The sequence below is a fragment of the Phacochoerus africanus genome, chromosome 12 (assembly GCF_016906955.1).
Source record: "Phacochoerus africanus isolate WHEZ1 chromosome 12, ROS_Pafr_v1, whole genome shotgun sequence".
Lineage (NCBI taxonomy): Eukaryota > Metazoa > Chordata > Mammalia > Artiodactyla > Suidae > Phacochoerus > Phacochoerus africanus.
This window is the reverse complement of record NC_062555.1, coordinates 58,903,297-58,919,972: the sequence shown is the minus strand read 5'-3', so window position 1 is coordinate 58,919,972 and position 16,676 is coordinate 58,903,297. Positions and strand designations below refer to the sequence as shown.

At 45.6% G+C, this 16,676-nt stretch overlaps 1 protein-coding gene across 2 annotated transcripts in view; it reads right to left on the bottom strand.

Annotated features, from left to right (window-relative positions):
* The window catches only part of NEBL (nebulette), a 356,282-nt gene extending 342,381 nt beyond the window's left edge, over positions 1-13,901 (bottom strand). Inside the window, exons 1-2 of one of the 2 annotated variants that reach the window (XM_047755118.1) lie at positions 13,581-13,901; positions 12,170-12,264 (exon numbers count right to left, since the gene is read on the bottom strand). In XM_047755118.1, the coding sequence (XP_047611074.1) occupies positions 12,170-12,264; positions 13,581-13,649 (164 nt within the window). In that variant the 5' untranslated portion in view covers positions 13,650-13,901. The remainder of the gene's footprint in view (positions 1-12,169; positions 12,265-13,580) is intronic. The other variant, XM_047755117.1, reaches the window with a different exon arrangement.
* Between the last annotated feature and the right edge of the window lie 2,775 nt (positions 13,902-16,676).

Genomic DNA, 16,676 nt, shown 5'->3' with positions numbered 1-16,676 from the left:
ATGACCAAAGAGTCATCATGCCTACACGATGAAGCTCCACTAAAAACTCTGGACACCAAAGCTCCAAATTTGGTGGAGATTTCTGGCTTGTGGATGCATGGACATGTCAGGAAGCAGGGGACAGGCACCTCCTGATTCCACAGGGCAAGGACAGAGAGGCCCTCGTGTTCAGGATCCTTCTAGATCTGGTCCTATGTGACTGGTCCTGACTTGTGCCCTGTAGGATAAAACAATAATCTGAACCATCGGACTTCCCTGAGTTTTGTGAGTCATTCTAGAAAACTGTCAAATTGACCTCCCCCCAAATTTGCAGCTAGTTGTTCCGAAGTGCCGTTGGCCTGGGGACGCCTAAACTTGCAGTGGCATTTGAAGCCAGGGGGGTTTTACTGGGGACGGAACCCTTCACTTAGGGAGTTGATGCTAATCCCGGGTGGCCTGCATCAGAATTGCATTGTGGGACTGCAACACTCATTCTCAATTCCTGAAACACAGGCCAGAAATAATCCCTTTAAGAAGCAAAGCTCTTGCAGCTGACTTGACCCTCCCCACCTCAAGCCAGCTCCAACCCCAGGCTGAGAACGTCCACTGGTCCAATCTCAGCAGGAAACCACCCTGAATGGGTAGACAAACACAGCTCTAGTACCAGGCAGGCTTTTTGACAAATGATACAATTGAGGTATAAAAACTCCAAAGGGCGCACAAAGAGAGCGTCCAGTAATTGCCTGAGAGACTCAGAATGGCTTCACAAAGGTTGTCACAGCTGTGTGCCTTCCAGAGGAAAGAAACTTTAAAAGAGGGCAGGGCGGGACAGCCTAAGAGCAGGGTGAGGAAAGGGTCGGATCACAGTGTCAAGTTTAACAGCGATGAAAATCCCCCCTAACTTTTATTCCCTCATTACTGTGTGCCTGAAACTGTGGCTAACCTTCCTATTTGATACTCCAATGACTCCTTAATCCTATGTGGCAGATCCTATTATGATACCCATTTTACAGGTAAGGGCACTGAGACTTCGGTTGAGAAACCTGACGAAGGCATCCAAGCTGGCGGTCCAGTGTGGCTGGAGAGGAGGGTGAGAGGAAGCAAATAAAGGCAGGCAGACTGCGACAGGGCCTGGGTGTCTATCAGAAACCCCCCTTTTTTTTTTTCCTGTAGGCAGTGGGGAGCCATCAGAGCTGTGTGTATAAGGGAATTACATGACCGCAATTGTAGTTTCAAAAGATAAACTGGGAAAAGCACTCAAAAAGAGAAAGACAGGGTGAGGTGAGGCAAATCATTACATTTAGAAAGGCTAAGCCATGCGTTTCTACCGTAAGCACAGGGAACTAGAGCCATGGGATAGACCGTGATGGAAGATAACATAAGAAAGGGAATGTATATAGATGCACGACTGCATCACCTTGCTGTACAGCAGCAATTGACAGAACAGGGTAAATCAACTATTCTTTGATAAAAAGCAATTTTTCTAAAAGAGAGAGAGAGGGACTAGAACAGGGAGACCACGTAGGGGACGATGATCAGCTCCCTAGATAAATATGATGAGAGCCGGAACCAGGGAACAGAGACATGGGGGTGGGGATGAAGGACAGGTGGAGGATGCAGGCAGAGGTGGGCTCCAGGTGGAGGGTGGGATGTGTGGCCAGGAGAGGATGGTGCAGACATCCAAAGAGACCATCCGAAACGCACCTGGTTATGCATCTTTCTGTACCGTTTACAGGGTGCACTTTCTGCACTGTGACTGATGCCCCTGTATGTTGCCTCAGTTTGATGGAGTTCATGCCCTTGATCCCATAACAGATGATGGAGGCAGACTTAAAGACCAAATTCAGGGAGTTCCCGGGGTGGCGAAGCAGCAACAAATCCAACTAGTATCCACGAAGATTCGGGTTCGATCCTTGGCCACACTCAGTGGGTCGGGAATCTGGCATTGCTGTGAGCTGTGGTGTAGGTCGCAGACACAGCTTGGATCCTGAGTTGCTGTGGCTGTGGTGCAGGCCAGCAGCTGTAGCTCTGATTCGAGCCCTAGCCTGGGAACTTCCATAAGCCGTGAGTATGGCCATAAAAAGCAAAAAAAAAAAAAAAAAAAAAAAAGCGAAAAAGAAAAACAAAGACCGAATTCAGTACCAGCAGGTAACCATCTAACTCCACAGCCCCCCAGATCTCTGGTCCCTGGCTGAGCACAGCCATCCCATGTCTCCACGTTCTCTGTGTAGTGGACCCGCACCTGCTGTGGATGGTTGATGAGTATCAGGATTTCTGCCTACATGGCTTTTTACACTGCAGAGATGAAGCAGAAGTATACCAGGCCACCAGTCTAGAAATCGATCTGAGGCTATTCCAAAGTACACACATCACACTGGTCTTCTTGCAGCTCTTCCTAGAGCTCAGTGGGAATGAGTCAGAGACACAGAATGTGGAGAAGTAAACAGAAGCTGAACACAATGCAACTCCTTCAAGGACCCCACCCCGAAAAACGCACAGCGGATCACAGATAAAATGAACGCTGGGTTTCTAGTGCTAGGACAAATGATCCTTGCCATTCAAACTCCGTCCTTCCTACAATTTCCTGTTTTCTGGTTGTGCCTGTGCCTCAGGTTCGGTGAGAGAGGCTGCAGAACTGTTTGATTCAGTAGCAGAACTTTTCCACCCACAATACATGGAAGTTCCCAGGCTAGGGTCTGAATGAGAGCTGCAGCTGCTGGCCTACGCCACAGCTTGCAGCAATGCTGGATCCTTAACCCACTGAGCGAGGCCTGGATTCAACCCGCATCCTCATGGATACGAGTCAGGTTCATAACTCACTAAGCCACAACAGGAACTCCTGATTCATTTGCCAACTTTAGAATCAATAATCACCCTTTACCAAAGGCGATTATTTACTACACTTAGCGTGGTAATAATTTCATGATGTCTGTCATTCAAATCATGATGCCATACACCTTAAACTTACACAGTGAAGTGTATCAATTGCGTCTCAATAAAACTGAAAGAAAAAAAGTAAATAAATAAAAAATCACCATCATCCTTTTACCAATTACATGAATGTTTTGGACATTCGGCTCACAAATATTATTCTAGCTTCCCCTTCACATACTGCAAAAAGCCTAGCTCTTCCCAGTAATGCTGATTATAAGAGAACCGAAACAGAAAGGGAGAAGAAAAGAAATTTGACTTCCCGTTTCTCTGGAGACAGAGCTTTGAGGGGGCCTGAAACTCCAGATGATGAGGGTGTCACGTGTGGGTACGTCTGCTGCTCCCTCACTCCTGACATTCCCAGGAATCACTCGAACTTTAAAGCACTCATCTGAAAGTGCTTAAAGAAGACATACCGAAATGCACGCTTACACGGGCCCTTGACACATAATCAATAGTCCTTTAAGCGCACACATCTATATCTTGCATTAACCTTGCATCTCACCGTGATTTAGGAGACACTTGCTGTGCTTCGTCTCCAAATCTTTTCTAATCCGACATCACTCCATAACAGATAGATCATCATAAAGAGACGGAAACATTTTCAAATGCACAGAACTCAGGACAGGAGCTGTTAACTCGATCTTCTATAATGATTTCAAAGGATACACAAATTCATTCGACGTCATCAATGGTTCAATAGGCCAGCTAAGAATCAGAGCATTTTGCATATGTGCTGGAAACGTTCTATTTGGTTCAAATACAGTGTGTCCTTCCCTCGCTTTCAATCATCCAGTTTTAACAAAAAAAAAAAAAAACCAAAACACCTGTCATCTTTCCACATCAGGTCAATGAGCAAAAGGTCTAATTTTTTCCTCTGCAGTACGTTACCAAAAAGTCAGACAAGGCAGATTACAATGGATGCAAACTAGAAATCCTACATTTCACAACATCCTTCCACAGAAAGTTGCTTTTAACAATGTGACATTCTCTCCTCTCTTTAAGGAAGAAAATATGAGACAACTTTCAATTTATTGTAAATAAGAGAGGGGACTAACATGTGGGTACTAATAAGTGTCATTTGATGTGGTACGACTTGTAAATATCCCCCCCCCATTTCATTTCTATGAAGTTCCTCTTAGGTAGACATTATTATTCCATGTTACAGATTATAATTAAGGCCAGAAGAAACTAAATGAGGAGTTCCCGTCGTGGCTCAGTGGTTAATGAATCCGACTAGGAACGATGAGGTGTCGGGTTTGATCCCTGGCCTTGCTCAGTGGGTTAAGGACCCGGCGTTGCCGTGAGCTGTGGTGTAGGTCGCAGATGCGGCTCAGATCCCATGTTGCTGTGGCTCTGGTGTAGGCCAGTGGCTACAGCTCCAATTAGACCCCTAGCCTGGGAACCTCCATATGCCATGGGAGCAGCCCTAGATAAGGCAAAAAAAAAAAAAGAAAAAAGAAAGAAAAGGAAACTAAATGAGCTTCTATAAAGAATCTTTTCGAAAGGTATCATATTATGAAACCAAGCCTGTAAGAAATGAAAGGAAATTCCACCACATTCATTTTTGACTGGCAAAGGTGAACAGGTAAGGCTATTCCTTCTGTGAGAGGACTTTATCCTTTGGTATTCAAATCTGCTGAGATCTGGCCAGCAGATCACCATTCAGGCTCCAAAAGGCCTTAGGGACCACACTCTGAGCTGCAGCAGGACCGTCACGCATACTGGCGCAGTTCATCTCTATTGAGCACTAAGTGCCAGGCTCTGCGGATGCAGGGTGAACAAGACAGATGCCCTGAGTCAGCACACGCTGGAAGATGGTACAGACGGGTGGGCTTGTGGTTCCTAGGTAGGCTGGTGAGGGTCTGATAGCTAAGCTGAGTCCTGAAGGATGATTAGGTCTGGGACAAGGTGTGGCCAGCACAGAGTGAAAGCAGTTGCTGTCTCAATCCATGAACTTACTGCACAGCGCTGTTCATTCTGGCAACTTCCAATGCTCTCTGATGATGCACAGGGCATTGAAAATTTGAAACTTAGCTAGTGGGGTTTTTGGACCACCACTTCTGAAAAGTATTTTTATACATCATGCTGCAATACACACTTTATGCATTACTTCCAGATGGCCAACAAGCATGTGAAAAATTGATCAACATCACTGATTATTAGAGAAATGCAAATCAAAACTACTATGAGGTACCACCCCACAATAGTCAGAATGGCCATGATTAATAAGTTCACAAATAACAAATGCTGGAGAGAGTGTGGAGAAAAGGGAACCCTCCTACACTGTTGGTGAGAAAGTAAATTGGTGCAACCGCTATGGAAAAGAGTATGGAGGTACCTCAAAAAATTAAATATAGGACGACTATATGACCCAGCAATCCCACTCTTGGGCATGTATCCAGACAAAACTTTACTTGAAAAAGATACGTGTTCACTGCAGCACTATTCACAATAGCCAAGACATAGAAACAATCTAAATGTCCACCGACAGATGAATAGATTAAGAAGATGTGGTATATACACAATGGACTACTACTCAGCTATAGAAAAGAACAAAATAATGCCATGTGCGGCAACATGGATGGAACTACAGACTCTCATACTAGGCGAAGTCAGAAAGAGAAAGATGAATACCATATATCACTTATATCTGGAATCTAATATACAGCACAAATGAACCTTTCCACAGAGAAGAAACTCATGGACTTGAAGAACAGACTGGTGGTTGCCAAAGGGGAGGGGGAGGATGTGGGATGAACTGGGAATCTGGGGTTAACAGGTGCAGACTATTGCCTTTGGAATAGATAAGCAATGAGATCCTGCTGTATAGCACTGGGAACTATGTATAGTCACTTATAGATGGAGCCTGATGGAGGATAATGGGAGAAAGAGTGCACATGTGTGTGTGACTGGGCCACTTTGCTGTACAGTAGAAAATTGACAGAACACTGTAAACCAGCTATAACAGAAAGAATAAAAATCATTTTAAAAAACTATTTGCCAAAATGATAGTCTTTCCATCACTCAAATGCATTCTTATCTTTTCTCCTTTCGCTTTCTTTCTCTGTGTTCTAGACATACTCCTCCAATGGGTTGTAACCCACGGTGTGAAAAACATTGGTATAAACCTTTTAAGAGGTGTGACCCTCATTTCTTTGATGTGTAGTTGACCCTTGAACAACACTGGTTTGAACCAGTGCAGGTCCACTTATACATGGATTTCTTTTTCTTTTTTTTTTTTTTTCAGTAAATGCTACAGTACAACCTGATCCTTGCTGGCTGAATCTGAGAGGCGGACCTAGAACCAGTCCCTGGAAGATACCGAGGCACTTCCTCTTCTGCCTTCTGCCCTCTTTTTCCTCCTTCACCCCTCAAAACAGTACTAAATAAGAGTACGACTGTTTCCTAAAGGTCTGTTATGTGCCAGAAACTGGGCTGCAGCCTTGATGTGCCGTCTCACCCAGCCATGGATTAAGCATCACTATTCCCATTTTACAGATGAAGAAACTGATGCTCAGTTATCAAGAGGTTCACTTAGTAGACCATTACAGAGCCAGAATTCAAATCCAGTCTTGCTTCACAACTCCAATCACTCTTGTGACTTTCATGAAAAGGTCTTATGTAACTAAAGCTGAATTAACAGTGAGAACTTCCCAGTCCTAAGACAACTCCGGTCCTTGGAGTGTTATCAAACCAGGTTTGGGAGGCCTAGGCAGATATACAGGAAATCAATGGTGGATAATCTCTCAGGTTCAAACTGAATTTCCTTCCTGGAGTTCCCCAGTAGCCTAACAGGTTAGGGATCCGGCATTGTCACTGCTGTAGTTCTATTCCTGGACTGGGAACTTCCATATGCCGTGGGTGCTGCCAAAAAAAAAAAAAAAAAATTTAATTTCCCTTCCACGTCCTCTGAGTACCCCTTAGTAAAAGCAGTGACGGGGAGTGACCACAGAGGATGGCAAGTGAGAGGGACTGAGGTGCTGGCCAATTATCCCCCTCCAGGCTGGCTGAGCAGAGCTGACCATTCTGAATGGCCCATAACAGGGAGCACCTTGCCCAGCCTCTTCCAGGCTGCAGACAGTCAATAAATATTCACAAGACGGAGCGCTAACACAGGCAGAGAGAAAGTAAACACAGCACATGGCTCTTGCTGGTTTATTTTTAAATTGTTCCAAAATTATGTTAAGTGAAACTATTTGGCAAGAAGGAATCTTCTTTGGAAGGATAAGGAAACATATTTAGCACAGACACTTGTGTCCTTTCAGCCCCCTAACTGGAGATGCGTTTGACACAGATACCAGCAGTGATAACCATGGACAGGTCAGGACAAACATTCAGCCCCACCCAAAATGTCTGCAAAAGTGATGATTTGGGGAAATTACTGACAACGTTCCACTTCGTGATTGCACCATGAACTAGTTCTTCCCCTCGACCTAAAGTAACTTGATGTTTAGTGACAGTATAGTAACTGGCCAGTCACTGGCATTGCCATCTCTAAGTGATGATACTGCTCAGAATATTTTTTAAATTGATGTGTTTTGGGGTTTTTTTTTGGCCAGGCCCATGGCAGGTGAAAGCTCCCAGGCCAAGGATCAAACCCGAGGCACAGCAGCAACCCAAGCCGATATAATGACAACACCAGAGCCTTAACGTGCTGCACCACAAGGGAACTCCAGAACTGGTGTAATTTTACAAACACATAATGAATGCAATTCTGACACGTACACACAATAAATTACATAATTTATTTGACAAATGGCCTTGGGGGTTATATTCTTTGAGGGGCTTGCTGGGTAGCAATACATTTATAGTTTGACTTGGCATATCAATTCACATACAAATACAAGCTGTTTTTTGTCTAACCAGCTAGTGTTATTTTCCCAGCACCTCTTAGCAATAAAAATATTGCCTAGTCTTTTCTTTGCAAGTTCCATGATGGAAAAAAATCCTGAATGTGCAAAAGAATCCACTGCCTGCTGATGAAACATAAAGGCTTATGAAAACATGGCATGTCCTCAAGTAGATCGGGTTGTTTTTAAATATTTTAATAGGGTACACTGCTGCATTAGGAACTAAATATGTATTATGTCTAATCTTACATCCAGTGTGTACTTACTTTGATCATTCTATCAAAAGATCAAAATTTAAATATTATGTAAATTATATTTTATACATGTGCTCCTTTGCATGAAATCAAACAGAAAACTTGTTTCTTCTCTAAACACATGAGAATATAAACAAGCAACGTATTTAAACTGAAGAAAATACTCACTACTTCATTCCGTTTAAAAAAAAATGCCCCTGGGTATTGATTAAATAAAAAGCCTTTATGTTTTCTTAAAATAATCCTAAATGTCTGCTGATCCCTTCAAATTTTTACACACATTTTAACATTTAAATATTAAACTTTACAGGTTAAGTTAATTATGTACATTATTTTTACAAGAAATGCTATCTACGTCCTCTTGAAAGTGCTGAGGTTATGTAAAACAACAGAAATGACAGCAGAAATTAAAGAACTGATATTGAATCTCCAATAATCTAGAAAAGTAGTTATTTTCATAATAAATATAGTATGAAACTTAATTGGATCATGTTTTTCTTTTTTTAAAAAAGCAGCTATAAAAGACATTCTCATGACCATGAAGGAAATATAATATGGACAGGATTTTAAAAGTTATTATGAAATTTACATTAATTTCCTTTCTTTCTTTCTTTTTTGGGGCAGTTATTATGAAATTTACATTAATTTCCTTTCTTTCTTTCTTTCTTTTTTGGCAGGAACTGTAGAAGTTCCTGGGAGAAGGGATCAAACCCAAGCCATAGCAATGAAATGCCTCCTTAATCCCCTGCACTACCAAGGGAACTCCTATGTTAATTTTCTTAAGAGTGATGTTGGCACTGTGATTCTTTAAGAAAAATATCCTTATTCTGAGTATATGTATGATATCATTTTTAGGGATGAAATATCTTGATGTATGAAACTAACTTGATGCCTGAAACTGACAAATGGTCCAACAATAATAAATATATGTGTATATATATCTAGATAAAAATATGAAGCAAATGTTGCACAATGTTAATAAGAGATACATCTCAGTGGAGGGTACCCAGATGTTCACTGTATTGTCCCTTTAACCATTCTGACTATATGAAAATTTTCTCAACAAAAAGCTGCAGGAGGGAAGAATAGTCATTTTCATTTAAGCACGTACATACATTGACTCCTGAGCCAAACTAGGTGCAGATAAAATATTACTTTACATGGACATAGAATGTTTCATTTTCCAGTAGCAGTATGCTTCAGAGAATCAATTTTCTACCACTGACCCAGAGAAATTATGGCAGCCCTTCTGGCCAAGACCACAGGGAACCGCTGATTGACACATACCACCTGATTTCAGAGCAGAAGCGTCAGGATCCCCAGAGGGTAACCTTCACTGACCAGCGAATTTACATGGCAGCCTGTGCCCTTGGAAAAATAAGGGTCAAGAACAGGGGCCTTCCAGCCTGGAACCTTCACAGCAGACAGAAACTGCAACTTTGCCAGGCTCATTTTCTGGGAGACATCATAGCAAGTGCGACACGAACATAAAGCGAAATTAAACCATCAACTCTACTTATTCACCCACTAAAGACGGATTTCTGTCTTCCCCTGTCTGCTCAATAAAGTGAACCACCAGGTTTGACACTACAAAAAAAAATCGGAGGGGAGTTCCCATCGTGGCACAGGGGAAACAAATTCAACCAGGAACCATGAGCTTGCAGGTTCGATCCCTGGCCTCGCTCAGTGGGTTAAGGATCCTGCGTTGTGGTGAGCTGTGGGGTAGGTCGCAGACGGGGCTCGGATCTGGCATTGCTGTGGCTGTGGTGAAGGCTGGCAGCTGTAGCTCCGATTAGACCCCTACTCTGGGAACCCCCATATGCCACAGGGGCAGCCCTAAAAAGACAGGAAAAAAAAAAAAACAGAAAAAAGAAAAGAAAAAAATCATAGCTGCTTCCCCCCCAAAAAAACCAACTTAAACCTAATAGAATCACATCAGAAATTTTAGAAAGAAAATCTGTAAACATTCAATTTAAACATACCTAAAAGTATTAAAAATAAGACTCAACTCCATGAAACAATGTAGCAGGAAGTTTCCTATCTACAAAAAGAAGCTTTTTGTTTGGGGGTCCAAACCTCAACAGTTCTGGGCACTAGTTCACCAGGAAGTCCGAGGGCCAACCAGCCATCCATGACTTGCTGCAGAATCTGATACTCTTTTTTAACCAGAGTGAACTGAAATTCAGCTGTAAGCACTGACTTTTCAAGCAGACCGATGCAAGCAAAGACTCCACTTCAGTTACACCTCTTTTTTCTCTATTTTTATCATTTCTCTTTTTCTCTCTCATTCAATTCTTTATCTATATGTATTCTGTGTGTGTACATATGTATTTGTGTATGTGTATATATATACATATATTACACGTTTATATATTATACATATATATACACGTACGCATACATATTTGTTGCTGTCTTCTTCTCTTCTCTCTTTCTCTTGTCCTTCCTCTTCCCTTCCCAATTCCTCCAGGCCTATGGGAGTTCCCAAAGGCACTGTTATCACCCAGTTAAACTTCAGGCAGTGAAACTATAAAGAATCCCAATGGATTAGCCCATGAAGCCTGATGGAATCAGGCCACAGGCTGGAAGAGTGAGAGGAAGAATGGTTCCCTTTCCTTTAGGAGTTCCCTGGTGGTAACCAAAAGCAATTATCCTGTTTATGGGTGGTCAGGATCCCTCTTCCTCCTAGTTAGCGATGTGTGCCTTTGATCTTTAACCAGCCATCTCTACCTCGCTTTAAGAGAATCCGGCGACCACGCACTGCAATTGCATTTACTGCTTCACGTTATTCCGGTAGGAGGCACAGTACAGGAGGGCTGCAACATCAGTGGTTTGGGACTATCTGTGGAGTTTACTTATCCAAGTCCTGAATTCTGTCCAATGTCACCATTTTCTGATTTCTTGAAAAGTTTCTAGTCTATGTGTTAGCACTATAGGCACTAAGCTAGGGCCAAAGGAAATACAAAGACATATTTTAAAAAGTTATTCATCAGAGAGGTATGACCACATTACATTTGCTTACCAAAAACTGACCGTCTATGAAAACTCACTGCCATGCATGAAGACTGAATTAATCACAGTTCCTCCATCTCCAGGAGACCTCAATGAACCTGCTTCAAAAACTCCAGAGAGAATGACTCTCTGGCAGTGTTCCAGCCAGAAAGCCGGGGATCCTCTGCAGCCTCCAGGCCGGAGAAGTCCTCACAGGGGAACCAGGAAGAAGAAGGCTCAACAATCAGGGCCAAGAGCCCACGGCTGAACATATTCTGGGTGGGAGGATGCTCAAAAAATTGAGACACACATGCTGAGGGCAGCAAGGTGGCCACTTGGAGGAACTGGCCAATGTTTACCATTTGCAGGCTCTAGGAGGGATCTGAGCACCTCACCAAGGCTTATCTTCTCAATGCCTCAATGTCTTCCTCTGACAAATGGGGCTGTTAATAGTACCCTTCTAAGCCATAGGGTCTATAGCGACTGAAAGAGTCATTAACGCATAAAGTGTTTAAAACAGGGCCTGACACATGGGAAGCACCGTATAAATGCTAGGTAATCGCTATTATCATAGACAGGCAGCCAAAACCCTACCAAAGAAAACTTACCTTCTTTAATCCCCACCAACAGACCTACTCCTAACCAGCCAGAAGTACTCAGGTCTCAATTCTTTGGTTCCCTGTTTGAGCTCCAGCATCTCTGGAGTGGTCTCAGCTAAGACCAAAGAAGCAAGACTCCTTTCTCTAAACGACTAGGTTCAGACAGAAAATGCAGTATGGCAACATCATATGATTAAAATGGAAACTGACATATGAATAATATATGCAAATCTATCTGACACGCATTTCCAAGCCCACATGTTCTCAGTGTGTAAGTTCTGCAGCTTCTGACAAATGTCCCTATCTCTGCCACACTGTGAACTAACCTCAAGAACCAACCTTCTGGTTGAAGACACACACAAATTACCCTACACATTAGAAAGACATAAATGCAATGACCTTCAACAACGTACATGGTCCCAGAGTATGTGGCATAAACAGGTAATTGGCCACTGGCACACCTGGGTGACACAGTAAGCCAATTCTTCAGAACAGACAAATCCACTCAATTCTATGCTCTGTTGCTATGCCACACCTGGCACATCATGTTGACAGTACTTACGCATTACAATAGGGCTTCTTTTCATAGCCTTTGTAGTTGTTCATGTTGAGAGCCATCTTGCAGACTTCACAATGGAAACATCCTTTATGCCAATACTGAAAAAAAAAATATTTAAAATTTTGGTACAATGCCAGTTCTCTCCAGGAAGGGTACAGAAAGGAGACATTTTTAGTGCATCACAAGTCCCCGTATCTGAAAATACTACAACAAAATGATCGCAGGTACCAGTGGATGTTTGCCTAATTTCAGTTAAGTAAATAAAGCAGGCAGTTATTAAAACTGAGTTTTAAATGAATCCCCACCAAAACGTACAGACTCCAGTGGAAGAAATGACAAGGGCTCTGCCCATATCACACCTCGACGAGCAGCCCGAAAGGAGTTCTGCAATTGGTTAATGGAGAAATGGAGCCGGTGAAGTGGCTCCAAAAGGAAAACGAGTCCAATTCAAAGTGCCTAAACACTGTTTGGGAGATCTCAATAAACATGTGTCCACCGGAAGTCAAGCAACCTGAGATGGCAGGAGGCGCACCATGTAAGTACCCCTGGTCCCCCATCCCTGTCCAGCTCCACTAAACTGCGGAAAGCTGGGCTCTGTCCGGGATGCCTGAAGGGATGACGACGTGCTCTTGGGAGGCATCATCTGTATGACCACACGCAAATTTCACTAGGACCTCCTCCGACTGGGCTCAATCGTCAGTCTCTCAGGACAGAGGCCAGCGTCTCTCTCCCAGGCTGTTCAACTCCATCCGCACCCAGGAAGGGCAGGGGAGCTGAGCTGCGGGGTCCGGGCAACAGCCGGTTCCTCTGGAATTCCCCAGCCGGGTGGATGAGCCCCCCGCGGGTCCGGCTCGCCGCGCTGAGCCCCGGCTCTTGGGCGGGGATTATTCTTAGCAATGCGGCAGCGGCCGCCCCACGACATATTAATTACTATCTGCCTCTCCACCTCGCAAGCCTTACGAGAGGCGCCGGGGCAGGGGTGAGGTGGGGATGCGGACGCATCCTTGGGCGGGGGAGGCGGGGGCGGGGGTTTCGGGGCAGTGACAGGGCAGGAGTGGTGGTGAGGGGGCGCGGCTCGCCGAACTGCTCCCGGGGGCCCCGCGTGGGCTCCCAGGGCCGCGGGCCGCCTGGCGCCCTCCGCCGCCGCTCGCTGCCGCCGCCGGCGCAGCCCCGCACCCCCGCCGCCCGCACCCCGACAAAAGGCTTTCCTGGTTCCTACAGCACGGTCGCCAAGCGTGCTCTCTGACACTCCTCGGGCATCTTCCTTCGTATGCCCTCACCCCGTGCCAAGACACACACACACATACACGCACAGACCCACTCTTCTCTTTCCATCGCAGATGCCAAAACTTCTCCGAGCAGGTGCAGCCCGGCGCCCGGCATGTCCCGGCTGGCCCGGCGCCCCCTTGCTCACCTTATCCAGGCAGTTGACTTTCTCCGTGGGATACACTACTTTCCCGCAGCGGGCACACTGGGGGTTCATTGTCGCGGTTCCTGGGGGCGGCGAACGGGCGGCGGCGGCTGGGGGCTCCGAGGAGCCGCTGTGGCATCCCCCGGCGATCCCCGCACCGCCTCCTGGCAGACGGGAGGGCGGCGGGAGGCCGGGCGCGGGGATCGGGAGTCTGCCCGGAACCGGGGGCGAGCGGGCCGCGCGGCGCGCGGGGAAGCGGCGGGGGCGCGGGTGGGTGCGCGGCGGGGCCTGGCGCCGAGGGGCGGCCGCGCTCTCGTGCTCGGGCTCGGCTCCGGCTCGGGCTCCGCGCCGCTCGCTCTGCGTCGCTCGCACTCCAGGTACCGGTGACTCACAGAGACACTCGCTCCCGCCCCTCGCGCTCACTCGCTCCCCCGCCTCGCCGGTGACGCGCAGGCCAAACCCACCGGCGCGCCCCGACCGAAGTAGCAGGGAACGAGCACGTCGGGCCCCGGGGGAGGGCGGGCGAAGCGGGGGAAGGGGGAGGGCAGAGACCCGGAAAGCGCCGCAGACCGCTCGGCTGCGAAGGGGAGGCCTGGGAGCGAGCTTCGAGCGGCTGCCGCAGCGGAGGCGGCCAGGTGGGCGGCAGCGGAGGAGGACCGCGGGGGGGCCGCGGGGGGGCCGCGAGGGAGGGCTCAACCCCGCGCACGCCCTGCACCCCTTCTTCCTCTCTCCCCTGCCCAGCCGGGGGCTGCCCGGCTCCTAAGCCGATCTATGTTCCTGATGCCCAAAGGTCGCGGGGAACGCGAGGCGGGGGTGCGCCCGCCCCTGGTCGCGGGCAGCAGCGCACCGACGCCCCACGCAGCGCCCAGTGCCCGGGCGGAGACTGGTCCGGGCGTGCGCAGCGACGCTCTCCCGTGCGGGAGCTGGGAAACCCGCGGGGAACCTGGAGCTTCACGTCCCAGCAGCGCCAGGGGGCTGTGCCGCGCCGGCCCCCACGGGCCTTCCCTGGAAGCAAGCGTTCCCGCGTGCCTGCGCTAAATCCTCGGACCCTGACGGGAAGAGACTTCTCTCACTGGCTACCCTCCTCTGCACTTGTTATATCTGTTCTCATAAGACGAGTGATCATTTTAGGCCCGAATCAAGCCTTTCTTGATTAATAAACGGACATCGTTCGGGGGGGGGGGTGATCGCGCGCGCGCGCATACTGTATATTTTGCAATTAAACACCACAGGGTCTACGAAAAGTTCTTCACCTACGTTAAGGAAAGCAATTACAAATTCATGGTCCTAACCGGAAGGGCCAGGAAATCAAGCTGAAGGGTAAGGGTCAGATAGAACCAAACGGAATAGAAATCCGTTTTAGTTTTAATAAGCTTATTGGACTCGCTTTGTAAAAGGCAGCAAAATGGAGCCACACGTCCTGAATTCAAAACCCAACCCTGCCATTTACTGTCATGTGACTTTGTGCAAATACTTACCCTCTCTATGTCTCAGTTTTCAAATCTGCAAAATGGGAATAACTGCTGCAAAACAGCTTCAATTTTCCCAGTGTGAGAATTATATGAGTCAGCAGATAAGTGTTTCAACCTGCCTGGCTCTCAGCAAACGCTACGTTAAGTGTCAGCTTGGATTATCATCATAGGCCGTTTGTAGCAAATAAGGAAACATTCCGCTGTTAACGCACAGATTAAGACTCAGTAATGCCACATAGCCACTACTGTAACAAATATTGGTGATTTTTAAAAAAATCATTGCTGCAGCTTTTCATGAAAAAAGAAAACTGCTGATTTCTGAGCTCCTCAGGCAGACTGCACAGATGAAATATCATTCATAATGAGACTGTGTTGTTTGACCTTTCAAAAGAGATCATTTCTTAAAAAAGATCCACCAATGCAGCAGCCTTTGAACCGCTTTTTGCCCTGCTCACAAGTCCACCTCTAAAGCAAATAAAGCAATAATTTGCTGTCAGAGAGCCTCGCTGTCATTTAAAAACACCTCAGAACTAATTAGAAAAGCTTAAGACCACAGGTGAAAGTGGAGGACTTTATGTTAAGTGAAATAAGCCAGACAAATACTCCATGGTGTCACGCATACGTGGAATCTTAAAGAAAAAAAAAGTAAAAAGTGGAACTCATAGAAGAAAAAGTGGTTGCCAGACAGTGAAACAAGGAGAGGTTGGTAAATGGGTACCAACATTCAGTTATAAGATGAATGAGGTCTGAGCATCTACTGCATAACATGGTGACTGCAGTTAACACAGTGTTGGATAAAAGAAGCCTACTAAGAGAATAGAATTTAAATGTTCTCATCCAAAAAGGGGGAAAATATGTGAGGTGATGAATGTGTTAATTCTATGGGGGGAGGGATTCCTTTCACAAAGTATACGTACAACAAATCAACACATTGAACTCTTCAACTATCTTACAATTTTATTTGCAATTGTACATCAATAAAACCGGGCAGGGGGAAGGACCTACATTGAATATTAAAAGAAAAGAAAAGAAAAGGAGTGCCTGAGGAAAAAAGTACATGATCACCCAGAAGACAGAAATTTTTTTTTAGCATTTAGATTTTCATAAGTGTAGATTATAAAATATAGTTTAAAAATCCTATTGTCTTTTTTAGATGGTAAGCAAAAAGTTCTGTGGAAGCATTATGGTGATATGTGATATTTATCAGATCTTTTAGCTATGAATTATGTGATTTCCTAGCCAACCAACACCTCTCCTAATACCTGACACACAGTAGGTCCCAATGAAATGTTTGTTGAAAGAAAGTATAAATGAGACAAGTGAATAGAGTAAATTGAAATTAACTAAAATGTTTTATTCCCTCAAAGTAAACAGTGAATACTCAAGCTATATTTTCCTCCCCTGTCTTTCTTACTGTTTTCATTTTCTGCATTAAGCCATGTTCTAAGTTTCTTAGTGCCATTTTATTGATCTAAGAAGAATTTTAATACCATCTACCTTTAAAGGGCTTCTTTATTTCAAAATTCAAAGTGCTGTAAGCAGAGAGTTGGCAGAAACCTGTCATCCGGTCTAGCCTTCCCCTTGCAAGCAGACGAATGATTTAATTATCCACTGGGGAGACCTTTAC